Below are 15,496 nucleotides of genomic sequence, written 5' to 3'. Positions count from 1 at the left end.
ACGCTCTGGCTAAGTTCTTCATTTTCACTCCACCCAGATGCCCCTCGTGAAGCTCCTTTAGCACTCTATCCTTGAGTTTGGGTAGAATCACCACTCTGGATCCACACATCAAGGTTCCTCGGCACACTGACAGCTGTTCTCTTCTTTGCGAGAATGCTGGCAACAGTGGTTCGCCATGTGCTGGCCATCCCTTCACTGTTAAATCGTAGACTCGTGAGAGAGTCGGGTCATTTCGCGTTTCCTTTTCAATGGTAGAATTTGTCACCGGTAGACATTCCACTATGGTCGAGTGGAACATTTCCACTGGGTCCACTGTAGGCGCCTCTTCCACCATTGGTAACGGTAGGCGCAATAACCCGTCAGCATTCCCATGCTGTTTTGTTCCTTTGTATTCTATGTCATATTGGTGTGCCCCTAGGAAAAGGGACCACCTCTGTAGCCTTTGCGCTGTCATAATGGGAACACCCTTTTTAGGGTTGAATATGGAGACGAGGGGTTGGTGGTCAGTCAACAAGGTAAATTTTTGTCCGTGTAGGTAATGGTTGAATTTCTTCACCCCCCACACCAGGCTGAGTGCCTCCCTGTCGATCTGGGCATAGTTACGCTCAGCTGAGTTCAATGAGCGTGACGCAAAAGCTATCGGCCGCTCCGAGCCATCAGGGAATCTATGCGATAATACCGCTCCCACGCCGTAAGGGGATGCATCGCCGCCAGTCTGATTGGCAGTGATGGGTTATAATGAGCCAACACTTCCCTGGACGTGATCAAGCCTTTGCATTTATGGAAGGCACGTTTACAGTTTTCGCTCCATTTCCAAACTACTCCCGTTTGTAGCAGTGCGTTAAGCGGGTGCAGAACCGTCGACAAGTTTGGTAAAAATTTATGATAGTAATTTACTAATCCCAGGAACGACCTTAATTGTGAGACATTTTCAGGCGCTGGGGCCTTTACGACCGATTCAATTTTTTCAGGTGACTTATGCAACCCTTCTTCGTTAATGACATGGCCACAATATGATATTTGTTTCTGGAAAAATTAGCACTTGGGGCGATTTGCTCGTAGGCCCCATTCTCTCCACCTGGTGAGCACCTGCTCCAAGTTGGCAAGGTGCTCGTTGTCGTTTTCTCCTGTTACAAGGATGTCGTCTAGGTAGCATTGAGTCCCCGGAATCCCTTGCAGGACTTGCTCCATAGCTCTTTGCCAGATAGCCGGAGCTGATGCCACTCCGAAAACCAGTCGCTTGTACTGGTACAGGCCTTTGTGTGTGTTTATCGTGAGATACTTTTTAGAGGCCTCCTCAACCTCCATCTGTAGATATGCCTGTGCTAAGTCAATTTTGGTGAAACGTTTCCCTCCGGATAGTGAGGCGAAAATATCTTCTATCCTCGGAAGAGGATACTGTACCGTGTGAAGAACCGGGTTTACAGTCACCTTGAAGTCCCCACAGATGCGAATTTTTCTCTGTTCTTCAGATTTATCATTGTTCAACGTTTTCTTCATGACCGGGATGATGGGTGTTGCCCACTCGCTCCAATCTACCTTGGATAACACGCCTTCTTTTTCCAAATTTTCCAGCTCTGCCTCGACGGCTGGACGAATTGCGTATGGCACCGGCCTTGCCTTAAAAAACTTGGGAATTGCCGCATCTTCCACTTTTATTGAGGCGGTGGCGCCTTTCAGGGTTCCTAGTTCCTGTTGAAACACTTCTTTGGCGTTAGCCAAGATTTCTTTTAATCGTCCAGGTATGACGTCATCATCGTTTTTTTTCTTACTGGTCACCGTCAGTGCCTGAATGGAGTGCCAGTCTAAACGTATCTTTCTGATCCATTCACGTCCCAACAACGGTGGACCACCATCTTGCAGAACGTATAAATTCAACTTCTGTATTTCCTTGCCGTTGTATACAACAGGCACCCTTATTTTCCCTCTGGGGTATACTTTCTGCCCCGTATATGTCTTCAAGACAATGGATGTGTCTTTCAAAGGTATATGCGGAAATAGCCGCTCGTAATCCCGTCGACTCATGACGGTTAGAGCTGATCCTGTATCTAGCTCCATTTTGACTGGGGACCCCGCTATCGTGAGGGTAACCCAAATGGTCTGGTAATCTTCTTTGGCAATTACATTATGTAATTTGAGACAGCTTAGTCTCTTGTTTCCGGAGTCGCTATCGCTCTTCTGGTCTTCGGAGCTACTGTCCGTCATCATTTGTACCTTTCTGTACTTTTCCTTATTGACCTTTTTACTGTCAGCGGATTTCTTTCCAGATCTGCATACACATGCAATGTGTCCCATCTTTCCGCATTGCATGCATGCTTTGTCCTTGAACCAGCAGTCCTTCTGGTCATGTGTGGATCTGCCGCAGCGATAACATCTCTCGAAACCCCGTGTCATTTCATGGGTGCCAAAGTCCTGTGGCTTTTGCTGTATCTCTGCAGCTCCTCTTGCTGCTGCTTCGTATGATACAGCCACACTGAAAGCCTTGTCCAGTGTTAAATCTTTCTCAGAAAGTAGTCTTTTCTGTGTTCCTTCGCTTAGGAGACCGCAGACGAATTTGTCTCGTAGAGAATCTGCCAGTCCTGCCCCGAATTGGCAGTGCTTTGACAGCTTTCATAATTCGGTGAGGTAATCAGCGTTACTTTCATTCTTGTGCTGATTCCTCCTGAAGAATTTGAATCGTTCTGCTATCAGCAGTGGTGTTGGGTTTAAGTGCTCCTGTAAGGTATCAACAATCTCATTAAAATTCTTGTCCATCGGTTTGGCTGGAGTGATCAAGTTTCGTAACAGCCCGTATGCCCTTGCACCCATCAGATTTAGAAGTACCGATGCCTTTTTATCATCCGCTACTTCATTCACCTTGCAATATACCTCCACTCTTTCCACATATGTGGTCCAATCTTCTATATCACTATCGAAAGCAGTAATATTGCCAGTCTTCGGCATCTTGAAAATCTAAACTGGCGCTTCCCGCGCTTTTCCTCCTTCCCCGATGGATCAAAATGGCGCCTCCCGCGCTTTTCTTTCTTCCCCGCCGAATTAAGATGGCGCCTCCCGCGCTTTCCCGCCGCTGCCGCTGCTGCCAACGCTGTTCTACGCGGTTCCCGTTGTGACCTGCAGCTTTTCGCGGTATTTCTATTTTTTTTTATATATCGCTTCAATAGTTTCTCCGTTACTTGGAGAACCGTTCCCGTCGTGGAGCGGACCCTCTGGGACTTTCCCCTCCCTCTGCCCGGTCCGAACGCCGACCTGCTTTGCAGCACCAGCCGCGCCCTGAGTGCTTCACCCTCTCTCTCTCTTTGCTTCTGCTTCCCGACTCGCTGCCCGGCCCCGTTGCAGAGCCACCCGATCGAGCTCTAGCCCGCCGCAGCCCAGGAAGGATCAGTGCACTACCTGCCACCAGCCCGTTTAGCTGGGGAAACCACAGACTGGAGACCAAGCCTGGCCCTCATTTTCGAGTTTCTTCAAGTTATTTTTTTAATTTTAATTTTTTTCTTCTTGCTTCTGGCTTCGACCTTCATCTGAGGAATCAATCCCCTTGAGGTGCTGCCGAATTGCAGGTAAGTTCATTTCTAACTCATCGCCACTGTTAGATCCGTGTGTTAATGGAGACACGGAATGCAGGAGTTGATTTAACAAGTGTTTACTGAACAAGGTCTGGAGGTGAACTAACTACACAAGACGTTACACAGGCTTATATACCCGAGTGGTCATTACTGGTACTACAGTATACAGGGGCTTCAAAAACATAGTTCCTCTTAAAGGTACATACACTACAACATCCATACAGTCAACAATGCCCTTTGCACTGGTGAAGCCAGCAATGTGGAAAAGGTATTGTTGCCTTTGCTGCTGCTCACTCCTAAAGTATATGAAACATGATGCGTAGTTATACAGTGCTTCAGTTATTTCCTCAATGGAGCGGTACACAGCAAAGTGGCTGCCTCCTGATCTGTCTCCTCTAGTTGCTCCAAAGCCCTTCAGATTTCCTTGGATCAGATACATACATCACTCACAGCCTCCTCATGCATCGTGCCTTCAGATGCCGAGGCCCTAAGCTCTGGAATTCCCTCCCTAAACCTCTCCTCCTCTCTACCACTCTTTCCTCCTTTAAGCTACTTCTTAAAACCAAGCTTTTGGTCACCTGTCCGAATGTGGCTCGGTGTCAAATTTTGTCAGTTAACACTCCTGTGAAGCGCCTTGGGACATTTTACTACGTTGAAGGCGCTATATAAATGCAAGTTGTTGTTATTGCTCCTCTATCATGCCCAGGCAGTCGACCCTATTGTGCTCAGCCCATTGCACAGAGTTATTACCTGCTGTGAGTCTGGAGCCTCCTATACCCTCTGTGTTCCCACCATACCCTCTCCTCCTCCAAGCTTGTTGGCTTTTCACTTTGCAGCTACTGGTCTCAGACATGAAGTGTAGTAAATAAAAACAGAAAATGCTGGAGATACTCAGCAGGCCAGGCAGCATCTGTGGAGAGAGAAACAGAGTTAACGTTTCAGGTCGACGGACCTTTCATTAGAACTGGGTCATCGACCTAAAACGTTTACTCTGTCTGTCGCTACAGATGCTGCCCGATACGCTGAGTATTTCCAGCATTTTCTGTTTCTATTTCAGATTTCCAGCATCCGCAATATGCTGCTTTTGTTGTAATGTAGTAAAGTTGGAACTTCAATTCGTTTTACTATAATCGCTCCCTGTTCCTTGTAAGGAAGATCGGTACTTGTCATCCCCCACCCAAATATATTGGTTTTTTTATTTGTTCATGGATGTGGGTGTCCCTGGCAAGGCCAGTATTTATTACCCATCCTTAGTTGCCCTTGAGAAGGTGGTGGTGAGCCGCCTTCTTGAACCGCTGCAGTCCATGTGGTGAAGGTACTCCCACAGTGCTGTTAGGGAGGGAGTTCCAGGATTTTGACCCAGCGACGATGAAGGCACAGCGATATACTTCCAAGTCAGGATGGTGTGTGACTTGGAGGAGAACTTGGAGGTGGTACACACTGCAGCCACGGTACGCCGGTGGTGGAGGGAGTGAATGTTTAAGGTGGTAGATGGGGTGCCAATCAAGTGAGCTGCTTTGTCCTGGATGGTGTCGAGCTTCTTCAGTGTTGTTGGAGCTGCACTCATCCAGGCAAGTGGAGAGTATTCCATCACACTCCTGACTTGTGCCTTGTAGATGGTGGAAAGGCTTTGGGGAGTCAGGAGGTGAGACACTCGCCACAGAATACCCAACCTCTGACCTGCTCTTGTAGTCACAGTATTTATGTGGCTGGTCCAGTTAAGTTTCTGGTCAATGGTGACCCCCAGGATGTTGATGGTGGGGGATTCGGCGATGGTTATGCCATTGAATGTCAAGGGGCGGTGGTTAGATTCTCGCTTGTTGGAGATAGTCATTGCCTGGCACTTGTGTGGTGTGAATGTTGCCTCAGATTATGTACCCCTTTCCCTTCCCCGACTTGAAATCCTGGAATTGCTTTTCTTACCCCTTCCAATTCCTCATAGGGAGTCCAGCCTCTGTCAGAAGCGACAGTAATAAAACCAGGAAATGCTGGAGGTGCACAAGTTAGTCCACGAAAGCGAAAAGATTGGTGAACGCTTCTGATGAAGGATTGTTCACCTGCCCCTTCTCCTCCACACGTAAACTGCATGCATTTGCTGCTTCTTATTTCAGATGCCCCGATTGTTTTAGTAACTCTGCCGTTCTGTGGAAATGGTGTGCACATGCGTAAAATCTACTTTAATATCCATATTACGTGGAGGCTGGTGTTATTTTTGCTGGAAGAGCGCTAATAGTAAATTACTGATGATCTACTGAGAGGGTTCATTTGAAAGACCTTTACTGAAGACACGGAGGAAGTATCTGGCGGTCATGGCTCGCCGCCCGGCTCCGCCTGGGGCTGTGCTTGTCCTGGATTTGATGCTGTCATGCACCCTAAACCTAACCGTCCCCTTTCCACCACAGACCCTGACAGCGCCAGAGGCTGCGAGTGCTGTGCAAAAAAGGCAGCTTTGGTCCCAGAGTCTGAACACCCCCCAAATCCATACAGGCCGCGGGGGAAGGGGCTTCTGCTGACTGAGGGCAACTCATCCTGGCTGTTTAGCACAGCGCGGGACTCAGTCTGACCTGGGTCGGGCGAAAGAGGACGAAACAAGCCAAATGTTTAAAAAGTGAGAGAGGGAGAGGAAGGAGGAGGGGGCGGGAGAGGGAGGGAGAGAAAGAAAGGGAGAGGGAGTGAGGGAGAGGTAGGAAAAAAGGGAGAGAGTGGGAAGAAAAGAGTGGGAGAGGGGAGGGAGAGAGGGAGGGAGAGAGTGGGAGAGGGGGGAGAGAGTGGGAGAGGGGGGAGAGAGTGGGAGAGAGTGGAAGAGAGAGGGAGGGAGGGGAGGAAAAGAGTGGAAGAGGGAGGGAGGGAGAGAGGGGAGGAAAAGAGTGGGAGAGGGAAGGAGAGAAAGTGAGGGAGAGAGAGGGGAGGAAAAGAGTGGGAGAGGGGTGAGAGAGGGGAGGGGGAGGGAGGGGAGGAAAAGAGTGGGAGGGGGGGAGGGAGGGGAGGGAGAGAAAGAGAGAGAGAGGGAGTGAGGGAGAGGAGGAAAAAAGAGGGAGAGTGGGAGAAGGAGAGGGAAAGAGAGAGTGAGGGGGAGAGAGAGAATGATGGAGAAGTAGGGAAGAAGGGAGAGAGAGAGAGCGAGGGAGGGAAAGAGTGGGAGACAGAGAAAGTGAGAGAGAAAGTGAGAGGGAGAGAGCAGGCGACCTTTCCTGAATGAATCACTTGGAATTGAATTTGCCTTCAGTGAAATTTACAATCGTGCGGCTGGCTGGCGGGAGGTGAAACTGACACTGCTGTCGACAAACTGCCCCCTTTCCATGTTGAGATCTGTCTGCGCCGTGTGATCGGACTGTGCTCCCGGCAGGAAAAAGTACACACTTTATAGAAACCTGTCCGAGCCGTCGTCATGAGGGACATTCTGTTTAAAATCTCCTTAACCTTCTGGTCCTTGGTTTCTGTAAGTATCAGGACAGGATCTTCTGTACCTTGTACTGTTCACAAATCGCGGGGTGTGTGTGTGATGTGTGATGTTTCGACAGATTGGATACTGACTTTCAAAAGTGAGCGAAGTTTCACCTGGAATGCGATGCAGTCAATTTCACAGCCAACTTTGGTAAAAAGAAATAATCTTTCGATCTCTCCCCCCTCCCCCTCTAATCAATTTATTCTTGTATTTAGCCTAAATCTTGTCAATTCTGTTGCGGATAATCTTGGGGACGGGGCTTGTTTGGGGAAATTACAAACAGTAACTGTTAGCTTACATTCCCATCTAACAATTTAAAATGGTTTTTATCCCTGTTGCCTTTTATAGTGTTACAAATTTGTCGGATTTTGCCTGATTTCAGATTAAATTTAATTGCAGTTTCGATGCCATTGTTGCAATTAATAAAGAACATAATATATATTCGATAGCCCTGTGTCGAAACCGGCTGCAAATATGACGGGGGTCACTGGCTGAGTTTCCAGGCTGCCTTTGAAGGCGGGGGGGCCGATACACAGATTGTTATTGATGCGGATTCAAGTCTTGAGCCCGTCACCTTTTCACCTGCTGTTGCGAACTGTTCCGTTCTGGGCCCCTTCATAATCTGACAACACCGGGCGTTGCTATTAGATTCTAAGAAAGGGGAAAACTTGCATTTATGTAGCGCCTGGTCACGCCGCCGAAAAGAAAGAGATTTTTCTCAGACTTTGCCAGCAAGGAGACTGTTCAAAAATATGAGCGAGTGCGATCCTGTCGGGGCGAGGGGAGCAACAGCATCGCAATGTCAGGACTTTCATCGGACGAAACCGATCTTACCATCTCTCTGGGTGCAATCGATCGCTGGTTCTATATTTTGGAGGACATGCAGAAATAGGATGTAACCGAGGGAAGTTGTACATTAGCGCCTTTTTTGTCTGGTTAAAATACTGTCCGCCAGGTGTGTGTGAATATTCGACCCCGGGTATAAAGTTATTGGGTGGGCAGGGAGGCGCTGAGCTGCAAGTCAGTCGAGTCAGTCAATGCATCTATCGAATCAAACCCAGGGCGGTCGGTAACCTGCATTTATATAGCGCCTGCAACGTGCTAAAACATCCCAAGGTGCTTCACAGGAGCGTACAGTCAAAACCAGACCCCTTCAGTGTTGCACAATAGCACATCTCAAACTCAACCACTTACATAGTAATATTTATAACTTGACGTTTTCGACACGTGAAGCTGATCCCATCCATTATCACATAAATCTAGGCTGACACTCCAGTGCAGTGCTGAGGGAATGCTGCACTGTCGGAGGTGCCGTCTTTCAGATGAGATGATAAGCCGAGGCTCCGTCTGCTCTCTCGGGTGGACGTAAAAGATCCCGTGGCACTATTCCGAAGAAGAGCAGGGGAGTTATCCGTGGTGCCCTGGCCAATATTTATCCTTCAATCCACATTAAAAAAAAATTATCTGGTCATTTTCACATTGTTGTTTGTGGGAGCTTGCTGTGCACAAATTGGCTGCCGCGTTTCCCACATTACAACAGTGACTACACTCCAAAAGTGCTTCATTGGCTGTAAAGTGCTTTGAGATGTCCGGTGGTCATGAAAGGCGCTATATGAATGCAAGCCTTTCTTTTTTCATTCACAACAAGCTATCTGCGCTGTTCCTAGTAGTTTAACAGTGGATGTGTGAGCCGGTGGCACCTGGCATTGTGTGTCCAGTAAACAGCGTGTGTTGTGAGTGCGAGGTGAAGCCTATCCTCCCACTGGTTGAAGTATTAAAGCCTGTGACTGTCCGCAGGTGAGCGGGATCCACCCCGAATGCCGACTGTACCTGGAGATGCAGCGGGAGGAGTTTCGCTGTTTGACTCGACTGAACAAACCCAACAGCACGGATCTCTCGAAAGGTGAGGACAGTGGGGCCGGTGTAACTTTTACTGCCCGTGTGGCACTGGAGGGGAGGCAACTGAGTCAGTCAATGCATCCATTGAATCAACCCCAGGGCGGTCGGCAACATAGTGCCTTCAGTGTTAGCCATGGCTCAGTGGGTAGCACTCTCGCCTCTGAGTCAGAAGGTTGCGGGTTCAAGTCCTGCTCCAGAGATGTAAGCACAAAAATCTAGGCTGACACTCCAGTGCAGTGCTGAGGGAGTGCTGCACTGTCAGAGGGGCCGTCTTTCGAATGAGATGTTAAACCGAGGCCCCGTCTGCTCTCTCAAGTGGACGTAATAGATCTCATGGTGCTATTTCGAAGAAGAGCAGGGGAGTTATCCCTGGTGTCCTGGCCAATGTTTATCCCTCAATCAACACAACACAACGAAAACAGTTTATCTGGTCATTATCACATTACTGTTTGTGGGAGTTTGCTGTGTGCAAATTGGCTGCCGCATTTCTTACATTACAACAGTGGCTCCACTTCATTGGCTGTAAAGTGCTTTGGGATGTACGGTGGTCGTGAAAGGCACTATATAAATGCAAGTCTTTCTTTCAACGTGGTAAAACATCCCAAGGTGCTTCACAGGAGCGTTCAGTGAAACCAAACCCCTTCAGTGTTGCACAAGAGCACATCTCAAACTCAACACTCTGTCCCAAAACTGTAATAATGATCATTAAAAAATATAGAGAGAGAGGGAACTAAAGTTCAATGAATGACAGAGAGTGTAAGCTTCAACAAAAATTAAAAGCATTTGCCAATATAAGAAAGAACTTGCATTTATATAGTGCCTTTGACAACCTCAGGACGTGTCAAAGTGTTTTACAGCCAATGAAGTACTGTTGAAGTGTAGTCACTGTTGTGATATGCTTTGCTTTTTTTTTGGTTGAGTTGACAATTTTAATTAAAACAAACAAAGTAGGTGAGCAACTGAGTCCTGCCGCTGAATAAAAAGTCCAGTTGATAGACTTGTGTATTTAAAAAAATGTTACCATGTTTATGACAATGCTCGGTTTACAGTCAAACACCAAACACAATCTGTGATAGCTGCAGTCCGCAGGCTCCTGGTGAGGGTTTGGGAAACAGCTCACACTTTCCCCTTCACTATATTTTGCACTGTTACCTACTGGATTGAAAATGGTGTTTGTTTGAGTGGCGTTTTCTCTGAAGACTACACGTGCCTTGAACTGATATACGGGTGAGGGGAGGTGCACTCTGGGCATTCGGTGGGTAACTAGATGGCCCGTTTTAACCTGTAAGAAACGCAAGGTGATGAAGCTTTAATTTTTTTTGAAGGTTTCCACCTCACCAGGACTAAGAATTCCTCGAGTGCTGTAGTTACATTATAGAATCATAGGAGCGGGGCGCATGTTTCTGGGGGCGGTGGGGGGCAAACCCAGAAATGCCGGGAACGAGGAGGTCCCACGGAATTTAACGGGAGGACCTCATTATAATTTTTTTTTTACTTGCGTTTCCAGATTTAGAGGCTGGCCTGTTGCTGGGCGAGAAAGCCAGCGGTAGAAGTTGGTAGCCGAGACCTTCGGGGATGGTCCCCGGCGAGCGGAAAAGATCAGGACATCGTGGGGAGGGGGCTCGGAGTGCAGCAGCGAGGAGGGAGTGAGGGAGGGAAAGATCGGAGAGGGAGGCAGAAGGCGGGGGTTGAACCAGCAATTGGGAGGGAGGGGGAGATCATGGGGAGGGAGTTTCAAGGGGAGGATGGTTGGCCGATTGCGGCTAAAGATTTGCTTGGGGGAGCAGGGCCGGGGGCAGGGGTGGGGGTGTGGGGAGCACTCCTGCTCCTCCTGGCCCATAAGCAGTGCTCTAAAAAGTATTTACCTGAAAGTACTTACCAGCTGGATCCAGCTGCTCCCACCTCCCTTTAGCTGCCACGTTTCCCGAGTCCTGGGAAACCTGGCTGGACAGTGTTAAATTCAAATGACTGCCAAGATTACCCGAAACCTGCCGTTAAACCAGAAGTAGGCACGTTCTCAGCAGGTTGAGGTCAGGTTTCACTTATTTGACGATTTACCCCCCACCCGAACCTCTCGCGCTCATCGTGGGCGGGTTAAAATTCCCCCCAGAATGTCTATACCTACTGAATGGGGGAGGGGTGATATTATTACCTGATTACTGTCTGAACATTCTACAACAGACAGCCTTGAATAAAGCACATAGCAGTAGTATTGGATTTTAATCACAGAGTGTGTTTTAATACACCTCAAACCCCCAGTCAGAAGGTACTGCTTTATACAGGGGGGTAGAGATTACATTTTTAGCAGCAGTGTCTAGGCTGGTGTGATAAGTCGTCGCTTTCTGACAGCCATCAGTAAAGCTGTTTCATGCTGTTGCAATCCATTTGCTAGTAAGCACGAGTTCACAACCCAAATCAATCCATAATTTAGCAACTATTTTGGTGACAATTGGCAGTCTTGTCCAGACAGGCCCAAATGAGAGTAGGTATCGGGGAAACAGCGATGACACCAGGAGATTACAATGTTTGACCCAGTAGAGGTGGGAGCTGGGTCTCAAGTCAAGAAAATAAATCAGTGAAATTAAAATCAAATAAAAACAAAAGCCCTTCGAGGAAGAGAGAAAAAGATTAGATTAATGTTTTGGGTAGAGATCCTGATCACAACTAGAGAGGGAAGGTGGGGGAGCTTCCATATAGGACTGACTGAAACAAAGTGGGGTGGAGAGGGAGTGGGGAGGGGAACAATAGGTCAAGGTAACCTAAAGACAGCACAAACGGGAGTCAGCGGGTTTAATAGTGAGAATGAATTTTCTAAAAACAACAACTGGAAAGAGGTGGAAAATGCGAAGGTGACCTCAGTCAAGCTAAAGATGCTTTGCAAATTATTTAACAACTGATTAATTTAAAGGTTTTTGTTTCCATGAAGATTTGGAAAACCCAAGAGTCACAGAGCAATTGAGGGCAATTTTAACCTAACCCGCTCGTCGGGAAACTGATGGACTCGGGTGCAGCACTAGTTTTGCACCCCGTTCAATTTTATTGTCCATTAAAGTCAATTGAGTGTAATATTGGACGAGGTTCCACCCGATCCCGTGGGTTAGGTTAAAACTACCCCATTACGTCCCAAGAATGTTGCTACAGTTTTTGTTTTGATCCACATGTTTTATTTTCTGATGTGCAAATAAGGAAATAGTAAATAGAATTGATGTCATCTCATTGACTTCCACTATGTTCTTGATGCAGTGATGTCATTTGAATGCCATCTCCTCTGGTACAGCCACAACCCTACAGAGTGTGATGGATAATGCAAGGCCTTTAAAGCCAATCCAACTGCAAGGATGTACTGTGACTCTTCTGTTCCTGAGTTCTGTAAATCTTTACGGAAATTTTTTTAACAAATTCATTGTCATTAAATAAGACCATTTCAAGTCCAAAGTTAATATTGCTATTCTCTGTTAATTTAAAAAAGACAAATGTGTGTTCTATTCCTTAAGCAGGAGCGAAACCCACCTTTTAAAACATTAATAGGTTATTTCATTACTAAATTGTTGGTGAAAAATAGATTCACTCGAGTCTGTCTTAAAGTAAAAGTACACAGTTTATTAACAGAACATTCAGGGAGAAGAGCCTTAGACCCCGCGGTCTAGTGGTCACCTTCTCACCGTTACAGTGATATCAAACTTCTTTTATACAGGCAAAACACTACACACAAATGTGTTCACCCAATTATGTTCCCCCAGCAACAATTCTCTTGTCCTCATCCAATCATGTTCCCCCAGCAACAAGATATTGAAACTTCACACAAATGTGTTCATCCAATTATGTTCCCCCAGCAACAATTCTCTTGTCCTCATCCAATCACGTTCCCCCAGCAACAAGGTATTAAAACTTCTTTTATACATTATAGCAAAATATTACACACAGGTGTCTTCAACCAATCACGCTCCCTCAGCAACAACTCCCCTGTCCTCACAGGAATGATATGGAACCTTCTAGAACTTTGGGCAGTTAATTACAAAACGGGCAGTTTTGCAGCTACCAATTATAGTACTGTAACTCATCAATACATCCAAAGGGCTTCCAGCAAATAGTTTGCAGAAGGCTGCACCACTGAATAATTGTGAAATATTTAGTGTTTCCCACATTCAATAACTGTTCAACAATTGACCATTAGTGTTAGGGGGATTACAATATGTGGGGTTACGGGGATAGGGTGGGGTATGTGTCGGTGCAGGCTCGATGGGCCGAAATGGCCTCTATCTGCACTGTGGGGTTTCTGTGATTCTGTGATTCTGTGAATAATGTCAAGCAGAATGGTTTTAATGGGAGCAGAAACAAACAGTTATTTCCTGCCCTGTCTTAAGCTGAGTTTGTTTTGTCTTGTGCCATTGTTTCTTATTTACAAGTTCACTTCTTACAATACATTCTTTAACTCTTTATGTTGCTGCTTTAAGCTATATAATTTTCACCCTAACAGTCCCTCCTGTTGGTCCCTGATCAAAACTTGATTTGTCCTGGGAACCAATGTACCAGGGTAAAAATGGCGGCATGCAGCTCCTTGTTATCCGTTTACGAAATCCAACAACGATCGCAATTGTTTATGACACTCTTGATGATTCCTTTATGCCATTATTGGCTATTGTCCATTTTGATCCTTCATTCTTATCTGATGTGTCAAAAACACGTCCTTCTCTTTGATATCCATTTTCTCCTTTTCTTTTGTCCGTGTTTCCTCCTTCATCTGTTTATCTGTTTCTTCTTGTGCCTTATGCCATAACCACTGGTTGAACCCTACTCTATCTCTAAGACATTTCTTATACAAATATTCATACAAACGTTACCTGCGCATAAGCATTTTCCATCTAACTGTTTGTACTCCTAAATAAACAAAGCTCTCTCTCGAACGTTACAATACTCCTGTCCGACTGGTGCGGCAGGTACAGCATCTTTTGCCAATTGGGCACAACAACATTTTATCGCTAAGAATTCACAGTACATTAGGATTATTATAACAAAGACCAACATCAATCCATGTAACAATGAGGGTCCGATTGATCGCAACCACCCGGTTGTCCAATTCCACAGAGTCGATTCAGGTGGTTGTCTTAAGTTTTCCCACCTCCTTCCGAATATGTTCGACCAAATTAGTTATATTTTCTGAACTGTCAGGAATGTATGTGCAACACTCAGATCCTATCAGGGCACATGTTTCACCCTTCTCCGCTAGCAGATAATCTAGAGCCATTCTATTCTGTAAGGCAACTGTGCGTATTGCCACCATCTCGGTGTTAATTTTACTCAGTGACTCAGCCATATCATTGGCTACTTCCTCAAGAATCGAGGCTACAGGCCGAATTTCTTTTATTGCCCTGGCTGTTCCATACCCGGGGAATAGGATAGCAAAGAATCATTCTGTTTCAGTAATAGCTCTTTTGGATCGATAATGATAATGATTTGCTAGAGAGGGCAAGTGATAAATGTATGGCACCACATATGCCAGGTAACATGATCCTGTCCAGCCCCGTGGCAACCAGGGGTATGCATTGTGGCCACAAAGCATGTCCCATTGTACGAGGTGGTTTTATCAATATCAAACCCTGCAGATACCAGGGAGTAGTTGAAAGTACCTGTCTGGTTGGCGTATGGGACTTCCAGTGTACAACCATAATACTGAGAGAACGTATAAAGGGGAAACCCATCAGCAGTACCAGTTACTGCAAAATTATACGCGCACTGACTAGTGCCTACTAATATTCCCCCAGTCAAATTCCTTACTAAACATATTGTCCCCGGTAGCCTTCCCATACCTGTGGCCTTGGTGAGGGTGAGGAAAGGAGGCTGTTGGGAGCGGTCGTACCCTGGTTGGTACCACCCTTCGAAGGTATTCATATAATATCCCCCCGCTTCCCAGGGCTCTGCAGATATGGGGTAAAATGACAAAGTAGAGGATGCCTCTCTCTTTCCGTCTTTTACCACAGACGCAACTCTTATCATCCTGGGGGATTGGCGTGTGCCATTCTGGTATATATACCACTCTACTACTTCTGACAGATTAAGTGGGACAGGTCTAAGAGGAATCACTCCTTTAGAGTGGATAGGGATTTGGGTACATACCCAACAACCTCCTTCCTTATTGTTTTCCGTAGCATATTTGTGGGACATATACAAAAATTTATTCACCTTCAGTTCTCTACGTCGCTTGTTATCATTCTCTGGTCCAGGGACCTGTCTCATCATAACAATTAGGCAGGCACCCACTACACACGCACATAACAGCAGTATCCCTTTTTCCATTATTACAACAGTTGTCCCCTTTTTTTTTAACAAGAACTGGAAATCACGCACGCATTACGCTTGCATTAACATCGAACAATTCTTATCACTTTATGTTAACAACTTCCCAAAGGCTATATCGCCAACCCTAACTGCTTGTTGCTTGTAGATTCTATTCTCCTGTGGGGATGAATAAAATATCATCATTAGCTTAAGTCCTTGAACATAACCATTTGGACTTCCTCCCGCCTTGGGGCTAGTTGGGGTCAGCAGGATTGTTCCCATACGTACTTCAGGATGCGCCCCAAGGTGTATC

The 15,496-nt window shown here is 46.5% G+C and overlaps 1 protein-coding gene across 1 annotated transcript in view; it reads left to right on the top strand.

The window, feature by feature from the left end:
- The first annotated feature begins 6,570 nt into the window (after window positions 1-6,570).
- The window catches only part of vipr2 (vasoactive intestinal peptide receptor 2), a 298,909-nt gene continuing 289,983 nt past the window's right edge, over window positions 6,571-15,496 (top strand). Inside the window, exons 1-2 of the mRNA XM_085987570.1 lie at window positions 6,571-7,002; window positions 8,806-8,911. Coding sequence (XP_085843696.1) covers window positions 6,952-7,002; window positions 8,806-8,911 — 157 coding nt within the window. The 5' untranslated portion in view covers window positions 6,571-6,951. The remainder of the gene's footprint in view (window positions 7,003-8,805; window positions 8,912-15,496) is intronic.

Source organism: Somniosus microcephalus, chromosome 5, assembly GCF_052327205.1.
Source record: "Somniosus microcephalus isolate GS21.2 chromosome 5, FLI_Smic_1.0, whole genome shotgun sequence".
Taxonomy (NCBI): Eukaryota; Metazoa; Chordata; class Chondrichthyes; order Squaliformes; family Somniosidae; genus Somniosus; species Somniosus microcephalus.
This window is presented reverse-complemented; position numbering and strand designations above follow the sequence as displayed.